Source organism: Myodes glareolus, chromosome 24, assembly GCF_982192425.1.
Source record: "Myodes glareolus chromosome 24, mMyoGla1.1, whole genome shotgun sequence".
NCBI classification, from domain to species: Eukaryota; Metazoa; Chordata; class Mammalia; order Rodentia; family Cricetidae; genus Myodes; species Myodes glareolus.
In genome coordinates this window covers 15,766,826-15,788,382 of record NC_142049.1, presented here as the reverse complement: position 1 = coordinate 15,788,382, position 21,557 = coordinate 15,766,826, and the positions used below count along the sequence as shown (strand labels likewise).

At 50.8% G+C, this 21,557-nt stretch overlaps 1 protein-coding gene and 1 long non-coding RNA gene across 3 annotated transcripts in view; one reads left to right on the top strand and one right to left on the bottom strand.

Annotated features, from left to right (window-relative positions):
• Window positions 1-18,149, top strand: part of Alpk3 (alpha kinase 3) — a 42,152-nt gene extending 24,003 nt beyond the window's left edge. For both annotated transcript variants that reach the window (XM_085683089.2, XM_048434952.3), the window contains 9 exons: window positions 5,391-7,443; window positions 8,271-8,418; window positions 8,697-8,824; window positions 8,950-8,985; window positions 11,460-11,740; window positions 13,103-13,191; window positions 13,903-14,126; window positions 15,937-15,985; window positions 16,509-18,149. In XM_085683089.2, the coding sequence (XP_085539215.2) occupies window positions 5,391-7,443; window positions 8,271-8,418; window positions 8,697-8,824; window positions 8,950-8,985; window positions 11,460-11,740; window positions 13,103-13,191; window positions 13,903-14,126; window positions 15,937-15,985; window positions 16,509-16,854 (3,354 nt within the window). In that variant the 3' untranslated portion in view covers window positions 16,855-18,149. The remainder of the gene's footprint in view (window positions 1-5,390; window positions 7,444-8,270; window positions 8,419-8,696; window positions 8,825-8,949; window positions 8,986-11,459; window positions 11,741-13,102; window positions 13,192-13,902; window positions 14,127-15,936; window positions 15,986-16,508) is intronic.
• Window positions 14,711-21,557, bottom strand: LOC146889881 (uncharacterized). The gene is made up of 4 exons (XR_014999639.2): window positions 21,232-21,557; window positions 16,189-16,270; window positions 15,712-15,738; window positions 14,711-14,858 (listed from the first exon to the last, which is right to left on the bottom strand). It is a non-coding gene; the product is annotated as an uncharacterized LOC146889881 (long non-coding RNA).

Genomic DNA, 21,557 nt, shown 5'->3' with positions numbered 1-21,557 from the left:
GGTTCCGTCCTTCCACTGCGTAGGTCCCAGAGATGGAGCACTGGGTTCCCTGGAACTGGAGTTATGGGCAGTTGTGGATTCTGGGACGCAAACCCAGGTCTCAAGAGCACGCAGCGAGTTTGCTAGGTGTGGTGACGCTCACCTTTGATCCTAGTACTTGGGAGGCAGAGGCAGGTGGATCTCTGTGAGTTGAAGGCCAGCCAGAGATCCTGTCTCAAAAAACAAAAGCAGTATTTTTAATCATGGAACCACCTCTTCATCCCTTATGTCTACTTCTGTTTATTGTTGTTATTATCATCATTATTAGTGTGTGTGTGGGGGGGTAGTCACTGCAGTGTGTGGAGGACAGAGAACAGCTTCAGCAGCGGGCTCTCTCCTTCCACTGTGAGAACCAGGAATTGAACTCAGGTCACCAAACTTGCAGCAGGCCCTTTTATCTGCTCTGCCCTAATTTAGTTTCTATACTGCACCCCCCCTCTTAAGATTTTCATTATTTCCTGAGCATTTCTCCATGGTTTAAAAAAAATTCCACATTAAAGATTTAATCTTTAATGCCACATCAAGAACATTTTAACTTCTGTGTGCCTAGACTGTTGCAGGAGACAGTACAGACACAAGAGATCTCAGCCGATGCTTTCAGACCTGAAAAAATTTCAAAAATTATATATGTGATTGTTTGCCTGGAACTGGGGATCAGTGCTTAGGAGCCCTATGGATACTGCAGTGGTTATGAGCCACCGTGTGTGCTGGGAACTGAACCTGAGTCCTCAGCAAGAGTAGCCAGTGTTCTTAACTGCTGAGCCAGCTAGCTCTCCAGCCCCTTGAGCATGTCTCCTGATAACCATGTAGGTCATGAGAAGTGGTCATTCCAAAGGGGTGGGGATTTCTGCCTCATGGTAGGGGCTGTGGCTTCTTGGGAGTGCATGAGTGTGTTTTCTGAGGTGGAGATGAGGCAATGATATCAAGAATCAGTGATAATTGCCAAGCAGATGTGCTGATGGCAGCTGTGGGCTTTGAAGCAGAGGGCACGTGGCAGGGTCTCAGGTTTCAATGGGAGAGGCATCTCAGAACAGGCCAGACTTGTTCGACATCATGGATTTATAACCTGTCATCCAATATTAGAAGACAGTATTGAATGAAATTATTTAAATTGTAAAAGAATGCCCATAGTATCTTAAGACACTAAGAAACCAGATGCAAGACAGGAAGGATGCTGTTCTAGGAAGGGAAGCCAGGGTAGCCAGGTGAGGTGGTGGCCAGGTAAGGGCTGCAAAGCCACCTGGCCCCACTCACGATACTCAGAGCCTCCGAGTTCTAGAAGCTTTCCCACACTCTCTTTGCTTCTGCCGTGTCTTCTGTGCTCCATTCCCCTAGAACACTAAGGTTGGGCAGAGGCCGAAAAGAGGAAAGAACAGATATTTATGGAATACGAGCCTCCATTAGCATGGGTTAGGCAGTTCAGACCAACGTCACTGTTGCGGAAAGTCGGGACACCTGAGCAAAGCATGAGAAGTGTCTTCTTGAAAGCTCTGGGGAGCTGACAGGTGGAAAGTTAGTGGCTGGGTTCTGGGAGGAGACTGAAATCAAGAATAGTGGGGGCCGGAGAAATAGTGGATACAAGCACTGGCTGCTCTTCCAGAAGACTGGGGTTCAATTCCAGCACCAACATGGCGCTGGAACCATGCTCCAGCTCACAACTGTCTGTAACTCCAGTTTCAGGGGATCCGACACCCTCACACAGACATGCATACAGTCGAAACACCAATGCATATAAAATAAATAAATAAATAATATATAGTATAAAAGACTATGTATAAGTCCAGGGGCTTGAGAGACGGCTCAGCAGGTATAGAATTTAGTTTGCTGTGCAAGTGTGAAGACCACAGTCTGGGTTTGCAGCACCATGTCGTGCTGGACAGACAGACTGACCTGCCTCTAGTTCCAGCACTTGGGAGGTGGAGATGAGGTTCCCAAAGCTGAGGTTCCCAGAGCCTGGGTAACAAACTTGCTGCAGTCCTCTTGCCTCGACCTCCCAGATGCTGCATGGGATTACGTGGGTGCTTACCATGCCTGTTTTTTTTTCAAGTTATTTCTTAAAATTATTTTACATATAATATTTAGCAACCTAAGATAAATAGTGTGGTCGGGGAAGAAACATGGAAAAAAAATCAGCAAAGCCATCTGAGCCAGCTTGGCTGTGGTGGTGCATGGCTTTCATTCCCGTGTTTGGGAGGCAGAGGCAGGTGGATCTCAGTGAATTTAAAATCAGCTTGGTCTGCACTGTGAGTACCAGGTCAGCCAAGACTACATAGAGAGACCCTGTCTCTAAAAAAAGCTAACCAAACAAAAGCCTGCTGACCATAAAGCTCTAGCTTTTGGGACTACTAGACATGATTTAAATTTTTGAATTATATCTGTTTATTTAGGGTGTGTCCTTGTTCATGTGTGAATATGCACAGAGGTCAGGGGACAACTTGCAGGCGTTGGTTCTCTCCGCTACTGTGTGGGTCTCATGTATCAGACTCAGGTCTTCAGGCCTGGCAGCAAGTGAGGCCACCTTGACAGCCCCAGACTGATTTGTGAAACTCAAATTCTACTTTCTGAGTTCAAGGTGAAAAGGTGAGGTGTGAAGGGGTTGGGATATGACTCAGTTGACCGAGTCCTTGCCTTGCCTAGCACGCAGGAAGGCCTGGGTTGGATCCTTAGCACCACATAAACTGGGTGTGACTGTTAAAGTCTGCAGTCCTGGCATTCTGGAGGTAGAGGCATGGGGATCAGAAGTTCAAGGCCACCTTGGACTCTGTAGAGAATTTTAGGCCAGCTTGCAGGGCATAAGACACTATCTCAAAAAAGAGGGGTAAAAAAATCCAGATACCCCAAGAAAGGCCTTGAAAATGGGCTGATACTGGAAATGACAGCCTCAGCCGCCTGAATGGAAATTAATGGAGCGAACACAAAGGCATCGCCGGGGCTTTTCTCTGCTGTGAGATCAGGGCCAAGACAAAAGACCATGAGTTTCTAGCGGGGAAAACATTGAGTTAGACATCAGGCAGGTCTGAAACCAGTTTTCTCATGCGTTCTGCCTTCCTCTCCAGCCCGGAGTCCGCTCAGTGGGGCCTGATGTTGAGAGGAGTTAGTGAGGAGACCGTATCGCCCTGTATTAACTCTGTCCAGGTTCCAGGACATGCCTTGGCCCTTCACACTGACCCTCAGCCTAGTGCTGGGACCCCTGGGTCATGCTGCTAGGGAGTGAACTCACAGCTGAGCGCCTGCATCGAGTGTGCAAGCTTCTGATTCACTGTCGTCTGCTGCTTGGCTGTCTTACTAGTTAGATCTGGTGGGCAGCTGAGGGCATGGTCATCAGCGTGAACAGTTTTAGGAAGCCCTGTAGGTCAGGTTTGAGGCTAAGTCTCCTTGTGACCATGGTGACATGGTAGCAGGAGCCAGGTGTCGAGAACGTTGAAGGAGGAGGATGTTCTCTATGTTCACAGGGCCGTGGTTCTAAGATCATGAGCTGTAGCCTTGATGAAGATTTTAGTTTGTTTTCCCTCTGAATTCTCTTCTTTGTTTGAGGCAAGGCTCACAAGTGAAATTATGCGGCAGAGATGGGAAATTCTAGGGACAATGTACTGGGGACATCGTGAAGAAGGGAGCGGCTTGGGAAAGTGACCCCTGAGACTCATGAATAATTGACTTTATAAATGCTACACATAGTCGGGTGATGGCGCACGCCTTTCTTCCCAAAACATGAGAGGCAGAGGCAGGTGGATCTCTGTGAGTTCGAGGCCAGCCTGCTCTACAGAGCTAGTCCCAGGACAGTCAGAGACACACAGAGGAACCCTATCTCGAAAAAACAAATAAAATAAACACTACACCTTTCTAAACATTCCCAAGCTTGAGAACGAGTGTAGCTGGGACCATCATTCAAGTATCAAGCTGGCCACTGGGTGGCACACACAGAGGACAGATCCAAATACCACAGGGGAGTACTTGAAAATGGGCCAGCATGAAAGTCACAACCTCAGAGGCTTGAGTGGAACTTATGGCTTGAACACAATCAAGGAGATTGCCTCCTAAGTAAACGTTTTAGGACCAGAGGGATGACTCAACAGTTAAGGGTGCTGGCTGCTCTTCCAGGGGATCCAGGGTCATATCTATCCCGTCTCCATCTTCCGGAAACTGCCCCCTCTTGTAGCCATTGTGTGTGCACACTCTCTTGTCATGGTTAGCTGTTTCTTTTCTCTCTTTCTTTCCTTCCTTCCTTCCTTCCTTCCTTCCTTCCTTCCTTCCTTCCTTCCTTCTTTCTTTCTTTCTTTCTTTCTTTTTTTGAGACAAAGTCTGATTATGTAGCTCTGAGTGTCCCGGAACTCACTCTGTAGACCAGGCTAGCCTGCTTGAACTCACAGAAATCTGCCTGCCTCTGCCTCTGCCTCCAGAGTGCGGTGAGCAAAGGTTTTCACAAGCACACCTGACAACCTAACTTTGTAACAAAGCACTTGCTGTTCTTGAAGAGGACCAGCTTTTGTTTCCCATCTCCACTCTGAATGGCTTTCAACTGCTTGTAACCCCCCTGCATGGATTCCATGCTCTCTTCTGGGCTCCTCGGGCACCTAAACTCAGGTGCACACCCACGTACACACACAAGCTAGTGTGAAAATAAGCCCAAGAGGAAAAGGGCTGGCGAGAGGTTCGGGAAGTGGAGGCATTTGACACTAAGCCTGACCACCTGATTAGATACGCACATGGTGGAGGGGATAGCGGAGTCTTGCAGGTTGTCCTGTATGTGACCTCCATGTCCTTTGACCTCTACGTCCCCGGCCTACTGACGTCATGGTATATGTACACATACACACATTAAGTGTAATAAAAATATAAAATGAATGAAACAACAGCATAAAAACAAAATACAAGTTCAACAAACCACAAATAAGGGAGAGATGGCCCAGTCGTTAAGAGCCCTGGTTGCTCTTCCAGAGGACCTGAGTTCAATTCCCAGCATCCGCAGGGTAGCTTACAACCTGCAATTCCAGCTCCAGGGGACAGGACACCCTCTTCTGGCCTTCAAGGGCACTATGCATAAACCAAAAATAGGATAAATGCACATTTAAAAAATAAACTGTTGAAAAGTAAAGAAAATGAAACAATTTTTAAAATAGATAGAGGAAAAGAATGCATTCCTTATAGGGAAACATCTAGTTTCTAGGTTCAGGAAACCAGGCTTTGGGATCCTGTCATATGTCTCTGCCCGATCTTTAGCAAACTCGAGGAACCCAGTGGCAAGATTCCCTTCAGAGCAGTTCCTAATGAGATCAGAGAAAGCCGGGGTGCCATATTGCAGAGAGCCCAACACACGTGTCGTTAAGACTTTACTTTTGGCCATGTGTTCTCAGGTTCTGGAGTCCCAAGCAACTATGGCTCCTGCCACATCTGCCAGCAGCAGCCCTGATACCACCTCTGTTGACCACGGCACCCCTGGAACTCAAGGCATCGTGGAGCCCATGGATACAGACACTCAGGAGGCTGGGAGGACACACGCTGATGGGAGAGCTGGAGGCAGGAAGAAAACACAGACAGATGGAAAGCCGCAAGTGGATGGAAGGACCCCGGGGGATGGAACACGAGCCTCCCGGAGGACACAGTCGGATGGGAAGGCACAGGTGGACACAGCGACACAAGGAAGTGAGAGGCCGCAGTCAGACAGGAGTTCACAGAAGGATTCGGTGCTACAGAGAAGGGCAGATATGCAGGTAGGACAGACACAGGCAGACGAGAAGTCAGAGCAAGATCCGAGAGACACAAGGATATGTGAAGAAAAGGAGACACAGTTGGTGGACAGCAGCCCTACAGCTTTCAAAACCCAATCAGAGCAGCCATATGTGGCCAGCCTCAGCTCAACACCCCGAGCCTTTAAACCCTCGCCATCGGAATGCCCTAGAACTGATCAGGTTATGGAATGTTTTGAGAGGAGCCCGGAAGCATCTCGTGTCCAAGAAAAATCTGATTTCATGCTTAGATCTGAAGAGCCCCAAGTGACAGCCTTCAGAAGCGATGACACTCGACTAGATTCCCCATCAGGGAACCATATATGCCCATCACAGCCACCTCCTGAGGGGAACTCAGTGCAGTTTGGGGGAGAAACACATCAAAAGTCAGAGTGGTTAGATCCGGTCAAGGCTAAGCAAGAGGACAGTCTGTTTCAGTGTCCCAAGGAGGAGCAGCCGGGGGAAACTCCATCTGTGGATCTCCCTAGTGGGCATTCAGCTGGCTTGAGTCAGGAGGTGCCCGCCACGCCCTCTTTTTCTGGAACTGGCCTGACCAATAGACTGCAGGAGGGGCTACCCAGTACCACAGCTTCTCAGCACATGCGCACTGGCGACTTCCTCCCCTCCAGGGACCAGGACCTGCTGAGTTCTGCTTCCACTCTACAAAGGGGGCCAGAGTCCCCCACCCAGAGTCACCCACCAGAAGTCATGGCTCCCAGTAGTGAGGGAGCCTGTGCCAAGGAGCCGAATGTGGAGGGGAGCTCCTCAGGTCCCCGGAGCTGTGACCCTGGGCTTATAGATTCCCTGAAGAACTACTTGCTTCTGCTGCTGAAGCTTTCCAGCCCGGAGACAAGCGAAGCCAGGACAGACTCCCAGGAAGAGGCTGCTGCTGGAGGCCTAGCTTCCTCCTCTACTCTGGTCCCCACCATGGAAGTGGCTGGCCTGAGTCCCAGGACATCGAGGCGCATCCTGGACCGCGTAGAGAACAATCATTTGGTGCAGAGTGCGCAGACCCTGTTGCTGAGTCCCTGCACCTCCCGCCGCCTCACTGGCCTCCTGGACCGTGAGGTACAGGCTGGCCAGCAGGTCCTGGCTGCTGCCCAGTGCTCCCGGGGCCCGTGCCCCAGCCCCCTTACCATTCCTGCTATTGTGGTGGGCGAGGAAGTTTCTGGTACTGGTGAGGAAGGGGATTCTAGGGAGGAGACCTCCCAGGAAAGTGACAAGAACGGACTGCTAAGAGAGGTGGGTGGTCAAACAGTGGAGGGTAGAACCCAGGAGCCCTGCCAAGAAGTGACCCCAGGGGAGGCTTTGACAGGTCTCCCTGCAGCAACACCCGAGGAACTGGCTCTAGGGGCCCGGAGGAAGCGGTTCCTCCCTAAGGTCAGAGGGACAACAGATGGAGATGCGAACAAGGCTGAAGAAAGGGAGAGCCCCACAGTTTCCCCTCGGGGACCCAGGAAGGGCCTGACACCTGGATCCCTAGGGACTCCAGGGCGGGAGAAACGGTCCCCTACCCAGGCCCGAAAGAGCAGCATGCTAGAGGTGCCCGGGACAGAAGAGCCTGCAACGGGAGACCTGGGCTCCAGACCCAAAGCCGGTGCCTTGGACTCAGAGCCTGCCCCGGATGAAGGCAAGCAGGAAGCTCTAGCCAAGCCAAAGAACGCCAAAGACCTGCTAAAAGGTGAGTGCTGGGGATGGAGAGCGGCCAGGAAGCTGCAGCCTAGCTAAGCATAGTATTCCTATGCCCGCACCACCCCATGACGAGGGTAGAGATGTGGGGGGGGGGTAGGGAGACAACAACATGGGCGCCCCCTGTTTGGGATCAACAGGGTCCCTTGGGAGCAGCACTTCATGAGCTATCAGAAAGGCCTGGAGCTTGTCATGCTCTCGTTCCTCAGAAGCGAGGTGACATTGGCAGCAGCTTTGGCGCAGTCAGGGTAAAGGCACAGGAGAAATCAAATGCTAGGTGAGGTGCTGTGGTGGGTGGATTTGATCCCAGCACTCAAGACTAAGGCAGAAGAACTGAAAAGTTCAAGGTCAGCCTGGGCTACGTAGGGAGACGCTGTCCGAAAACCAAACCCAAACAACAAAACCGACCAAGCAAAAAGGCGCCACTCAGCGCAGGACCTGGCTTCGGTGGCTCCATGGTCACCATCACCCTCTTACCAGACTTGTTCCATGGTTACCCTATGGTCAAGATAAGACTCAAAGGCAGGGCTGTGGAGACAGGAACCTTTATTGGCTGCTAGTCACTGTTAGTATGCTTAGCTACGAGTCCCTCCCGGGCCTGGGCTTGGGGTGATTTTTATTTTCCTGGTTAAGATGTGTGTGCTGGGGGCGGGGCAGGGTAGAAGCCTGAGATATCGGTGGGAGGCAGCCAGGACTACAAAATGCTGGGTGTATGTTCACTGCTTTCTCTCAACCCGTTTCCCAAGGAAACCCAGGGATGCCAGGGCGTGGCCAGAGAGGGCACCGGGTGCTGGGGATGTAACGGGACCCTGTTCACAGCCCCACAGGTGATTCGGAAAATTCGGGTGGAGCAGTTTCCAGATTCTTCTGGCAGTCTGAAGCTCTGGTGCCAGTTTTTCAATATCGTTAGCGACTCAGTCCTGACGTGGGCGAAGGATCAGCACTCCGTGGGCGAGGTGAGCAGGAGGTAAGCCACCTGGGTTCCACAGACTGACCAGTTACAGTCATGTTGGACACTGGCCTGATGCTTTTGGTCCATCCCCTTATCTCATTCTCATGGTAGCCCCAGGGAGATCAGAAAATTGAAGCTCAGAGGTCTTAAATCAGGGGTCCTAAATCACACAGCAAGTATCACCTGTGTGACTGAGGACCAGTCTGTGACCACGGACCCTCTTACCACCTCCCCAGGGCTCCCAGAGCCTGGGTTCCCAGCAGCCTGTGAGAGCTGGTCTCCGTTCTCTCTAGTGCAGGGGACGAGGGGCCGGCGGCCTTGGCCATCGTGCATGCTTCTCCCGTGGACTGTGGTTTATATCGCTGTACCATCCATAACGAGCATGGCTCCGCCTCCACTGACTTCTGCCTCAGCCCTGAGGGTGAGTGTCCTGCTAGGATCTCAGCAGGCCTGGCCTTGTGGGTGGCAGCTCTGTACCGTGCAGGGATGGCACTCTGCCCAGACAGACGGCCTGAAGGCAGTGGCATCTTCTTTTTCTCCACACAGTGCTGTCTGGCTTCATCTCCAGAGAGGAAGGTGAAGGTATGTTGCCCTTCTGGGTACGGGGGTGGACCTTCATCCCCAGCTCCACCCTTTGCAGGGTTCCCCTCCTTAGGGGTTTACAGTCCTCCCTAAATCTGCACACTGCTCCCCATTGCCCAGCTGTGTCCACATGTTGGTTGAAGTCAGGAGTCACGAATCTATTTGGTTGGTACGTCTCTTGTTTTGTCTAATGTTGCTGTCCCCACCCCTATTTGTTTTCCCTCTTGCATTCATTTGTTGAAGTCACTTGATACACAGAACTTCTCTTTTGTCTGTTTGTATGTGAACAGGTACACATGTGTGTGTGTAGAGATGCTAGTGATCAACTTTGAGTGTTGCTCCTCAGGAGAGCTGCTCTTTTTGAGACAAGCTCTCTCAGTGAGACCTGGGTCTCTTCAGTTTGGCTGGGCCCTCTCCCCAGCCCCTGTACAATTTCTCACAGTCTAGATTTTGTTCACTCTGTCTTCATGTACTAAATCCTTCCATCAATACGCTTCTTCAAAACTGATAACTAAGGGTCTGGCTGACTATGGCTGCTGGGTGTCGGGGGGATGGAAGATGTGAATGGGGACAAGCTCTTTGGGCAATTGGTGACCTAGGAACTCCGAGAAGGTGAACATGAATATGGCCTTCAGAAGGCTTCCCAGGCCAAGGGCATCCATGGGCTAGAACCCATTCTTGGAATTAGGAAGTTGGGTCAGATTCAAGTGTAACATATTATTTGTTTGTTTGTTTGTTTTCTTGGCAAGAATACTCCACAGATTGGATGTAGTGTTACAGACTTAGAACCCCAACTCTTGGGAGGCTGAGGCAGGAGGATTATAAGTTCAAGGTTTGCCTGGGCTATATAGTGAGCCATTGTCTCTGAAACCAAAAAGACAAAAGCAGCAACTCACAGGAGTACTGTTTATCCCTTTCCTCCTAGCCAGAGGCAGGTGCCGCTACATCCTTCCACTTGCAGTAATGCCGATTGCTAATTGGGTTCGGCAACCCCTCTGCAAAGTTCAGCAATATCGTTCCCCACCCTGCTTTGTCATGTGGGCTGACTCAGTGGTCACTGATGATTGCCTAAGTCCATCGTCTCTTTGGGAGTCACAGCATGGATCACTTCGTCGTCCTTCACCAGTCGAGAAGAGATGATATGGTCACCTTGACACGAGCTTTCCGAGAGAAGGGGAAGGCCAAGTGCTTGCTTCCCTTGTACCTACAGCTTTAGAATAATAAGTTTATCTCTGGGAAGCCTCCAGGGTGACCAGTGAGGCTTGTTATTTTTTCAGGGAGGCTGGGAGTTTTTTAAATTACCGTTATGAACTAGTGGGTTTTGGCATATTTGATATGCATAATGCCTCACGCTAATTATGTTCTTTGTTGCTAAAATTGCTCCGTTTTGGGTCAGATGGGGCCTCTTTGGTTGGCTCTTATGCTCTTATGACAACTCATATGTAGGTTTCATTGTTGTTTTGTTTTTTACAGTTGTGGGGATTGAACCCAGGGCCTGGTAGATGCTCACCTATTGAACTTATCTCCAACACCCTTTCTTACCTTTTATTTTGAGACAGAGCCTCAGTAAGTTGCCTACATTGGCCTGAAGTTCACCCACAGTAGCCCAGGCAGGCTCTGACCCTGTGGTTCTGTGACCTCAGCCTCCCAAGTACCTAGGATGAAAGGCCTGTACTCTGAGGCCTGGCTTCCCAGTAGTTCATGGTCACACCCTTCTTTCCTGGTGGCATACAATATTCTAGACCCATACCATAAACTTCCTGTTGAGCCTTGGAACTAGTTGTTTCTTCAGAAAGTTCTGCTTCCTTTTAGTGGGAAACGCTATTCGTAACCACACTAAGGTCTAGTGCTGGTCACTGCTATTGAATTGATTCGGTAAATTTTTCTTCATCAGACATGTTGGCTGAAATACAGTCATTGATTTATTTGCTCAAATATTTAACTCTACGAGGTCATTCTGATGATCTACAAATGCCATGGAAGATGCTGGCCGCCGGGTAGTGGTGGTGCAAGCCTTTAATCTCAGCACTCGGGAGGCAGAGGCAGGTGGATCTCTGTGAGTCTGAGGCCAGCCTGGCCTACAAGAGCTAGTTCTAGGACCACCAGGGCTGTTGCACAGAGAAACTCTGTCTCAACAAATCAACCAACCAACCAACAAACAAACAAACAAATAAAAAGTAAATAAATAAAAAGGAGACGCTGGCCTTCTGCAGGCTCCTGCTGAGTCCTCACCCATGGGTGCCATAGGAGCAACATTAAGTGGTAGGTGTCCCATCAGGTAGCTTCTGCCCCAAACACCCTCCTGTGTGACAGTTTTTCATCCCAAGCCCTGTCCTTCCTATGAACCCTGCATTGGTCAGGCAGGAGATGCGGGATGGACAGCATGGAGACTGTTTGAGCCCTTTCGGTCCTGTGGGCCCTGTATCAGTCAGGCCAGAGATGCGAGTCCCTGTGTCTCTCCTGTTCCCCTTCAGTTGGAGAAGAGATTGAGATGACCCCCATGGTGTTTGCCAAGGGTCTGGCTGACTCTGGCTGCTGGGGGGACAAGCTCTTTGGGCGATTGGTGAGCGAGGAACTCCGAGGGGGTAGACATGGATGTGGCCTTCAGAAGGCTTCCCAGGCCAAGGTCATCTATGGGCTAGAACCCATCTTCGAATCCGGCCGTACGTGTGTCATCAAGGTGTCCAGCCTGCTTGTGTTTGGACCCAGCAGTGAGACTTCTCTTCTGGGCAGAAACTATGACGTCACTATCCAGGTACTGTTTCCCCTTTCCCCTCCCCCTCATGCACCCTCCCTGTACTCTCTTACTGTTTCCCTTTCCCCAGCCTGGGTGCTTTTGGACCCCACACAGTGATAGACGCCACTTCTGTTCCAAGTTCATGATGCTTCTAGGGTGGACTTCAGGCACTGACTGAGATGGAACCGTGAATCTAGACTCTTGACCTCAGAGAGCGTTAGATAGTCTCAGGACTATTTGCAACCTATCTTTCAAATTGTCTTTGTGTGTGTGCGTGTGCTATGTGCACACACGTGTACCCATGCAGAAGACAGAGAAGGATGTTGGGTATCCTGCCCTGTCACTCTCTGCTTTATCCAATTAAAATAGGGTCTCTTACTGAACCTTAATGGAAGCCAGTAAGACCTAGCAGCCCAGATACAGGATTGCATATAGCCAAGGCTGACTTTTTACGTGGGTCCTTGGGATTTGAACTCGGGCCTTCATGCGTGTGCAGCAAATGCTTTTACATTGTCTTTTGAGTCAGGATTTTTCTATGTAGCTCTGGCTGACCTGGAACTTGCTCTGTAGACCAGGCTGGTTTTAAACTCTCAGAGAGCCATTTGGCCCTGCCTCCTGAGTGCTGAGATTAAAGGGATGTGCTATTACACCCAGTTAAAATTCTTTTTTAACCAGGTAGTGGTGGCACACACCTTTAATCCCAGCACTTGGGAGGCAGAGACAGGTGGATTCCTTCCTATGAGTTTGAGGGCAGTCTGGTCTACAGAGCAAGGTTCAGGACAGGCTCCAAAGCTACAGGAAAACTCTGTCTCCAACAACAACAACAACAACAACAATAATAATAATTTTTGCATGTGTATGGCTGTTTTGCCTATATGTGTGTGGCACTGAGAAAAGGGTGTCAGATCCTCTGAGCTGGTGGCAAGGGGCCACGTGAGCCTGGGAACCAAACCTAGGTCCTCTGGATGATCAGTCCACCGTGGATCTACCTCTCCAGCCCCCAAATTATCCTTTTTGTAGCAGAAGCCTTTCTCCTGCTTCAAATCCAATCTCACTGAAGCCTTGCTATGTGAAATAAAAGGGAGTGGAGTGGACAGAAAGGGTCCCTGGGGCACCATTCTCTAGCATTAAGGCTCCGGTACACCCAGTTCCGAAACCACTTTGAAAACCTAAATCTGACAAAAAGCCCACAGTGCATTGTTATTCATAAGAGAAAATTAGGCGCAGAGAAGAAAAACCTGAAGCCGCAGAACCTTGCTTTCCACAGGGCTGGAATTCTCCCTGCAGGCCCCTGGCAGGCAGCCATTCATTCTCAGACAGGCCCATCAGACAGCTGTGGAACTTCCTGGCTGATGAGGTTTGCTTTCTTCTAATCCACAGGGGTGCAAAATCCAGAACATGAGTCGGGAGTACTGCAAAATCTTTGCAGCTGAAGCCCGGGCAGCGCCTGGTTTTGGGGAGGTACCTGAGTAAGTATCCTGAGGAGGGGTTGTGTTCTACATGCTGTGGGGTTGTGGAAGTGATTTCACAACCTCCCAGGGCCCTCCTCGCAGCCGCCCCACGCTCAGCTCCCACATTTGGAAACAACAACATCAAGATTCACTATCCACTTTAGGAAAATCACACACACACACACACACACACACACACACACACACACACACACACCAACAAGATTCCTTCCCCTCACCTTTAGCCCAGATTTTGCCTGTTGTGCAGATTCTGGGGCTCCAGAGAGGTGGCGGGGTGGGCAAGCTAGGCACCTGGGAAGATTCTAATGTGGCAGGTGGGCAGCGTGGGGCAGCGTGACTCTTGGCATGAACTGCGAATGCCTCCTCACGTCTGGCCTCCCCCTGGCGTCAAGCCATCAAGCCTTGCTGCTGTCCCTTAAATCCTTCCTGCAGGTGTCCTTTCTATTTGCAAACACTTTTCCCAGCCCTCACCCAAACACAGGCTGCCTGGGGCCGTAGCAGGGTTTAATTTTAGTCCTACTGACCACAGAGAACGGGCCCAACTCTGAAGTCAGTGGCCGTTTTCCACGCTTCCTCTGTCCTTCATATCCAGGACTGAGAACTCTCTCCTGGAAGGTCCTCTCTTTTAGATAAACAATGAACAGGGCAGGAGGAAGGTGCCCTCTGTGGCCACTCTTCCGACTTACCGCAGGGTACAACTGTCTTTAGGATCATCCCACTCTACTTGATCTACCGGCCTGCAAACAATATACCATATGCTACGCTGGAGGAAGACCTGGGCAAGCCCCTGCAGTCTTACTGCTCCCGGCAACGGGGCTGGGCTGGGGCCCCAGCAGCATCTAGCAACTCGGAGGCCATGCAGAAATGCCAGACCTTCCAGCACTGGCTGTATCAGTGGACGAATGGCAGCTTCCTTGTGACCGATTTGGCAGGTATGAGGGTGGGGGGTGCACAGGTGCATGGTGTGGAAGCATGCGGAGAAGGCAGAGCTCAGCGCGTGCTTGCCCGCTCACAACCACGGAGCCTCCTTTGTGTTAGTGATTTTATTATAACTGAGATCAGGCAGAGACTGCCATTCATGCAGCCCTTAGCTTTACCACAGCCTGGTGGACCCAGTTTGTAATGTTATTATGTTTAAAGGAGTGAAATCCAGACCCACCTAAAATGGAAAGAATTGGTTTCAGATCTCAATTTTTTTATTATGCTAAGTTATGTAAAATAGTTGGGTTTTTGTTTGTTTTAGTTTTGGTGTTTGAGACGATTCTTGCTATCTAGCCCTGGCTGGCCTGGAACCCGATATGTAGACTAGACTGACCTTTCTCCCAAGCGCGGGGATTGCAGGTGGACCCAACAGCACCCAGTGCCAGTTGCATTTAAAGGAGCTCAGGCCCACTTGCTTATTCTCTAGAGCATTACACGCAATCTAATTCAAAACCCCCAGTCGGCTTTCTGATACCTCCTTTCGCTGCCTCCTTGCTCTTGACTTTCTCACTTCCCAAACCTCCCAAACTCTCTGTTACCATAGCACAAAAAGCTTTATTGCCATACATGGTGCTGTGTACCTGGAACTATGAAGCCAAAGCAGAAGAATTGCGAGTTTGCAGCCAGTCTGAGCAACAAGTGAGACTCCGTCTCAAACACAGATGAACCGCCATCCCAGCACTCTGGAAGTAGAGACAGGAAGATCAGGAGTTAGTGGTCACCCTTGGCTACATAGTGAATTTGAAGATAGCCTGGGCCACTTGAGAAATGATTATGTGTGGGGGGGGAGTGGTATGTGTGTGTTGAGGCAGAGCTTTGTTGGGTTGGTTCTCTCCTTCCATCACTACTTGGGTTGCCGGGCTTTCTCAGAAAGTGTGTGTGTGTGTGTGTGTGTGTGTGTGTGTGTGTGTGTGTAGCTGAGTGACATACCAAGCCACTGTCATTCAATATATGAACTCACAGTGCACACCTATTATCTCAGCACTAGAAAAACCGAGTCAGGAGATCTGCAAGACCCTCTTGTAAGCAACAAAAACAACACACAGCAAAGCAACCAACCAGAAGGGAAGCAAAGCTCGGGCAGGTCAAGCCACTAATCCCTCTGGGACGTAATTGCTTTTTATTCTCTCAAATGGTGCGGTCAGCACGGAGACCCTGCCTTTGGGAAGGTTGTTTGCAAGCTAAAATTCCACATGAGTTAAGGGGCCATTAGGATAACACAAAATGGACGTGGCTTAGTAAGTTCATACATTTCAGAAGTGATAGAGTTGAAATTTAAATCTAGATCTGTCTGATCCTAGAGAGATGCTGGGCAGCTTAGAAATGGGGACAGAGGATCAGAGGCCCAAACCTCAATGCTGAGATGCTTATGGACTACCCTGTGTGAGAGATTGTCCCCTGTCACCACTGTGCCAGGCTGCGCTCTCCAAGGCTGCCTTTACCTAGCCGACTCCCTGGTTCCTTAGAGTTCTTGCCTTCCTGAGCGTGTGAACCCTGGCTTAGCCAGTGTTGTGTTTCTGCTGGTCTCATTCCTACCTTCTCTTCGCTGCTCCGACGGTTACCCTGTTAAGAAGAAGGAGAATATTTCAGTCCAGAGCCCAAGAATGATCCACCATGTGGACTGGCCTGACCTATAAAGGCCAACTTGCAGAGTTGGCTCCAGTCAACTTAGAAACTCCTTTCTAAGGTGACACAGTGCTAGAGATACAGGGTCCTGGCAGTGGGCCAGGCTGCCATCAGCACTCTACTTTCTTCCCCCAGGGGTTGATTGGAAGATGACCGATGTCCAGATTGCTACCAAACTTCGAGGGTGAGTGGTTCTTGGCGACAGAATGCCTTAAAGGGTCTTCTCGGGGTGTCAGATGCTCTACCTCCTCATGACTCGCCATCCCTGTGGTGCTGGGCCTGGAGCTGCATAATCCCAGTCACATGACCCTGTGGCCATGTGGTCACTGGTAACACCCTGGGGATACTGATCCTCCCCACCCCAGACCCCTGGCCCACAGTGCTCACCCAGAAAGCTTCCTGCACTTCTGGGCCCTCTTCCACTTCCTTCATCTTTGAGACAGCTACAGGACACAGATGAGCAAGGGTCCTGCAACCGGACCAGGTATACAGTCAGGCCCCAGACTATAACAATCTACATTTAGAAGAATGGCTCATTTGATGACTCCTATGTGTCAGGATACGAGGAACCCATTTTAAATTTGGGTTTGGGGGAAACCACCTGAGGTAGCATTCTGGTACAGCACTCTGACGTCAGCCATCCCAAGGCCAGCTACGATGGGCCTGTGATGCGGCAGGGCCCACTCAGTTCTTGTGTTTGGCTGCAGATACCAAGGCCTCAAGGAGAGCTGCTTCCCGGCCCTGCTGGACCAGTTTGCCTCTTCCCACCAATGCAACACCTACTGCGAGATGCTGCAGCTGAAACCCCTCAAGGGCCCCGAGGCTGTCCACCCCCAAGCCAAGGCCAAAGGCTCCAAGAGTCCATCTGCTGGCAGGAAAGGCTCCCAACTGAGTCCCCAGCCACAGAAGAAAGGCGTTCCCAGTCCTCAGGGTTCCCGGAAGAGTGCTCCAAGCTTCAAGGCCACACCTCAGGCCTCTGAGGCAGTCACCGTTCAGTTAGTAGGACAGGCCCCCACCCAAGATGGGAGCTCTAAGGCCCAGGGCATGCGGTAGCCCCCACAGGAGGCTTGGGGCCTCTACCTGAGAGTAGACCAACAGGAAGCAGCTTGAACCAGATGGAGACGTTTTCAATTCAGGACTAAACAGAGAAGGTGCCCAAAGCAGGTACCTCTTGGGGACCTCTCTCAGTAATTTCACCTCATCGAAAGGCTTTGGGCATGGTACATGACCTGTTGGCCTCTTCCAGTGCCATGATTGCCCAAGGCTCCCAGGCCTCAAGTGGGGCCCACCTCCAAGTGCCTGGTGACCTCGGCCCTCATTGAAGTTTACACTTGCCACTGCCGGAGGCTCCCTGAGTCCTCTGCATGAATTCTGCACTCTTGGCCCAAGCCCCACACAAGCAAACGTTGCACTCTGGGGCCTGCGGGCCAGCATTTACCTTTTCACCCCTGCTTATCCTGGCTCTCTCCCTGTCCTCAGGGCACTAGACTGCCTGTGGGGGTCTAGCCTTGTGACTCTCAGGGTTTCTCCTGCCAGCTTTGCCTCACTCTGCACAGCTCATCCTGCAACTAACCTGTCCTGAGTCCAGAGGGGACCCAGGGCCCTTCTGGAGCCACCCACTGTGTCTTTGCAGTGTTTCTGTTTGCTCTTGTTCTGTTTTTTTTTTTTTTTTTTTTGATGGTATACGTTCTTGTCACTCTGGCACTTGCTTCTTTCCCATGCTCCCTTGCTCCATACCCTCTTCCCAGGCTCTAAACCCAGTGCAGTCTGCTGCCTGCCCTTCGCTAGCTTTTGCTTGTTCCTTTGTCCAAGGGCACCTTCCATCCTGACCTCGCACCCTCCCCACCAATGGCTAGGGGAGGAACAGCCTCTCTGGCTTCACTCCACCGCAACACACTCTGCCCTGGTTCTCCCGGGTTCTCTGCTCAGGAAGAGGCAGGTAGCATGAAGGCATGTAAACAGCTGGAGGCAGAGGGATGGCTTTGACTTGGAGGCACCTTGTGCTCTGTTCTGAGGCCGTGAGGTTGCAGTCAGTGTCACATCTCTGTCCTAAAGCAGTGGAAGACGGGGCTCTTCCTCCTAAGGCAGGGGACACGGTGTTCCAGGAGGGTCGCCATCTTCTGTGTGCGCGGGTAGAGAAGGATGTCTCTGAACCTACCTCCAACCATTTGCTCTTGATCCTGGGTCTCAACTCCAGATTCTCAGGTGTGGGTTCCCAGGGAATTTCTGTGCTGGGTCCAGCCCCCTGGGTCTTTCTAGACACCCCTCCTTGAGACCCAGGATGGGATAGGTCTGGAGCTAGCCTGCCCTCCCCATCCCCTTGTTATGCAATAAAGGCAGCAACTGTGTGTCCTGTTTGTTGCCCTCATCTGGCGTGAGCATCGATTATGAAGGGTCAAGCAGTCTCTCTGATGTCCCTGGGCCTGTAGCAAAGTGGATCTGATTTGGCTCCTAGCCTGACTTGGGTTCGGTCATCTGTGGCCACAGCAGGACGGTCAGTGCTACAGATGGAGCTGGTGACCCCTGCCCCACAGCGGGTGCCCCACAGCGGGTGTCCGGGACTCAATCCCTTTGGGACTGAGCCTTCATTTGGAAGATGAACTGGAAGGAAGGGATCTGAGAGGAAGAGCAGAGCTAGGGGCTCAGCAGAAACTTCACCTCTGCCGCTTCCACCAGCGCGAGGAGCCCAGCAGCACAACATCTGCCTTTCTCCTTTCCTTCTCCTCAGCTAAAGCTCATGACCTGCCTCGCCCAGCCCTGTCCCGCCCCCTCTCTGCTCCGCCCCCACCCCAGACCTTACTTTGACAGAAGCTTCCCTTTATATGGGGACACTTGTAACTTCTCTACATCCTCCCTGCTCAGGCGACTCCTCACTTTTTCTTCTTACCCAGTGTGCCCCCCCCCCAGCCTGCATGTCCAGTAAGAGCTGGGTCATCACGTATGCAATTTATTCATTCAGCAGACACATACTAAGCGCTTGCTGGATGCCAGACCTAGACTGGCGGCTTTTGAAAGGCAACATGCATCACTTTGGGAGAGATGTGTATCGTTCAGGATGTGGGTTTTAAGCAACAGAAATTATAACTTGGACCAACTTAGTGGAGAAAACAGTTATGGGAAGGATACTGGAGTAGATCACTCACAGAACCAAACAGTAGATCGATTGGCATTGGGAAAGGAAGGAGCCTGGGCAGCTCCCAGGAGCTGCTCCCTTTATCCCCAATAGATCCACCAAAATTCAAATTCTAGCCAAGACAGTCTGGCCCGGGGCTCAGGGACTCACAGGGTGGGAGAGAGGCAGCATACCAAAAGTTGGGGATTATTTTCGAAACAGCATCTCAGGTAGCCCAGGCTGGCTTCAAACTTACTATCCATAGTAGCTGAGAGGCTGGCCCTGAGTTTCCGAAGTGCTGGGATTACAGGTGTGCCACACCCAGGCTAAGGGGGTTCTTCTCAGAGGGGTGGAGAACGGAAGGATGGAAAGGATTTGGTTGGCAATGCTGACAGGTACCGCCCAATGCAGACACAAAGACGTCCGTTCTGTTCCTGTGCCCACATTCAGCCAAAACCCAGCTCCCTGCTTAGAGAGGGACAGGCTCAGTACCCAGCTACCAACCCTGAGTCTGTTGATGAGGCTGCCATTGTCAAAGCCGGGTGCCACCAGCTATCTCTTTTTGGTTTAATCATAATCCCACCTTGAAATTCTGCACTCTGTGAGCTGGCAAGATAAACCAAATTCAACTGTAATTATAGAACTTCCTGGATTCTGGCCTCTTGGGTTCAGTTGGAGTATGTAAGTATGGCCCCTTAGGAGTCTTGTCTTTGTGACAGGACCTTCTGCTGGACATGCAGTACCAGAAGCCCTCCATCCTGTCGTGTAGCAACATTTTCTCTCTCCTAGAGAGTTCCGCTAGCTGTATCCATAACCTCTTTTCATGGGTTGCTCATAAGGACCCTGAATGGTGGTTGCCTTGGCTTTCAGTTGAGTTACTGCATCTTTGAGGATGAATATCTATCTCTCTTGGGGACCTAGCGGGGAGCTGGAGAGCTGCTTCCCAAAAGGGTAATTCTTGTTGACTAGAACATCATTTGGCTCCATATTCTGGACTCTCTACCATCTTTTTCTTGCTAGGGCTTAACTGTGAGCTCTCCAGCACTGCCTATCACAAGCCCCGTGTAATTCCCCAGTGTGCCACAGATAAACACCTCAGCACTGTTGGATCTGGCAGCCTGGTGGCAGAACCAGTTAGATCAGTAGCCTTCCCAGCTGGAGAGCGTTCAGCTTGATTTAGGCCCAGCCAGGAGCTGCCAACCTTCTAGACTGATCAGTCAAAAAATGGACCTTAATAGCAAGGAGTTTGACTCATAGCACAAAGGGAGTTGAAAAAAAAAAAAACCTCAACAGACCCATTTTCCACCAGAACTCAAGAAGTATGTGCTGCTTGCATTTTCAAGTCCTATATTATTAATCTCTCTCTCTCTCTCTCTCTCTCTCTCTCTCTCTCTCTCACACACACACACACACACACAGAGAGAGAGAGAGAGAGAGAGAGAGAGATATCTGGGGAAACTGCTGTTCCCCTGCCATACAGACCACAGACATAACACATCTCTCGAAGGAGGTTGTAAGGAACCTCACAGTATGCATCTGGTTGTAAGAATAAGGGCTTCCTTCAAAGAGGTATTTGGTTGCCTGATTTTTTCTACCGGTAAAGTCTAGAAATCGAGTAGAGATCTTGACTTTTTTTACCGTGGCAGCTGAGACTGGCCTATTGGTCCAATCAAATGCCTTTACATAGGTAACACTCAGGCTGCCTGACTTTTTCCCACTCCTAGGACTCGGCCATTGATAAACCACAGCTCCGAGGCTGGGTCCTACACCCAAGTCCGTTAGTCACCCACCCAACTCTGCTTCTCCACTGCTGAGGCGAAGGGGCAGCCCTGCTAGCCAGTACTCCAGGGGAAGCCTGCTGAGCCTCACCCACTCCTCACAGACAGGGGGAGTCCATCTTCTTTGTCCTGCCTGCAGGCAGAGGCAGGTGGGGATGGATGCATGCCAGGGACCCAATAAAACATTTTTGTCTCCTGTAATCTTAGGACTTCTGTTTTTCTTGTGTTGGTCTTTGTGTTTTGTGTTTCCTAGCTTGGCCCCAACCCCTATACTCGAATAGCTCTTCCTTCCCAGCCCCCCAAGACCCTGGGACTATAGGCACACATAAGTACAGCAGCTCTTTTGGTCTTTGATGTGACCTAGCATAGGCCAATATTTGTTCCAGATTCACGCTACTCAAAAATGGGGAAACTGCTAGGGTCTGTGAGGTTCTATACCAGACGAAGCAGCTCCGGTGAGTGTGTGCACCAGCAAATACGACCCGAGCCAGAATTCCATGGCTAATCTTCCTGAGCAACATCTCACAAGTGTCTGCTTACCCAACAGTGTGTTTATTCTGTGCAGTTTCCTCTGGGCACAGTTTCTTCTTTTCCCCATGAGATGCTGCTTCTGATCCTACAGCTGCAGAGGGTGGACTCGGCTCGTTGGCAGAACCGTAGCATAGCGTCAGCAAAGGGAGGCTGTCTCCTGCCAGGGCACCAAGGAAATATTCCTGTCAGCTTGTGTTTGGAGCACTCTGAGTGCTGCTGGGCGAGGCTGTGTTTCAAGTAGGGGTGGAGTTCCAATTTTGCAGAGTAGACATCTGGGTTTATTTTTAAGCCCAATCAATGGATGCAAGCTACAAGAAGATTTCCACAGAACCACA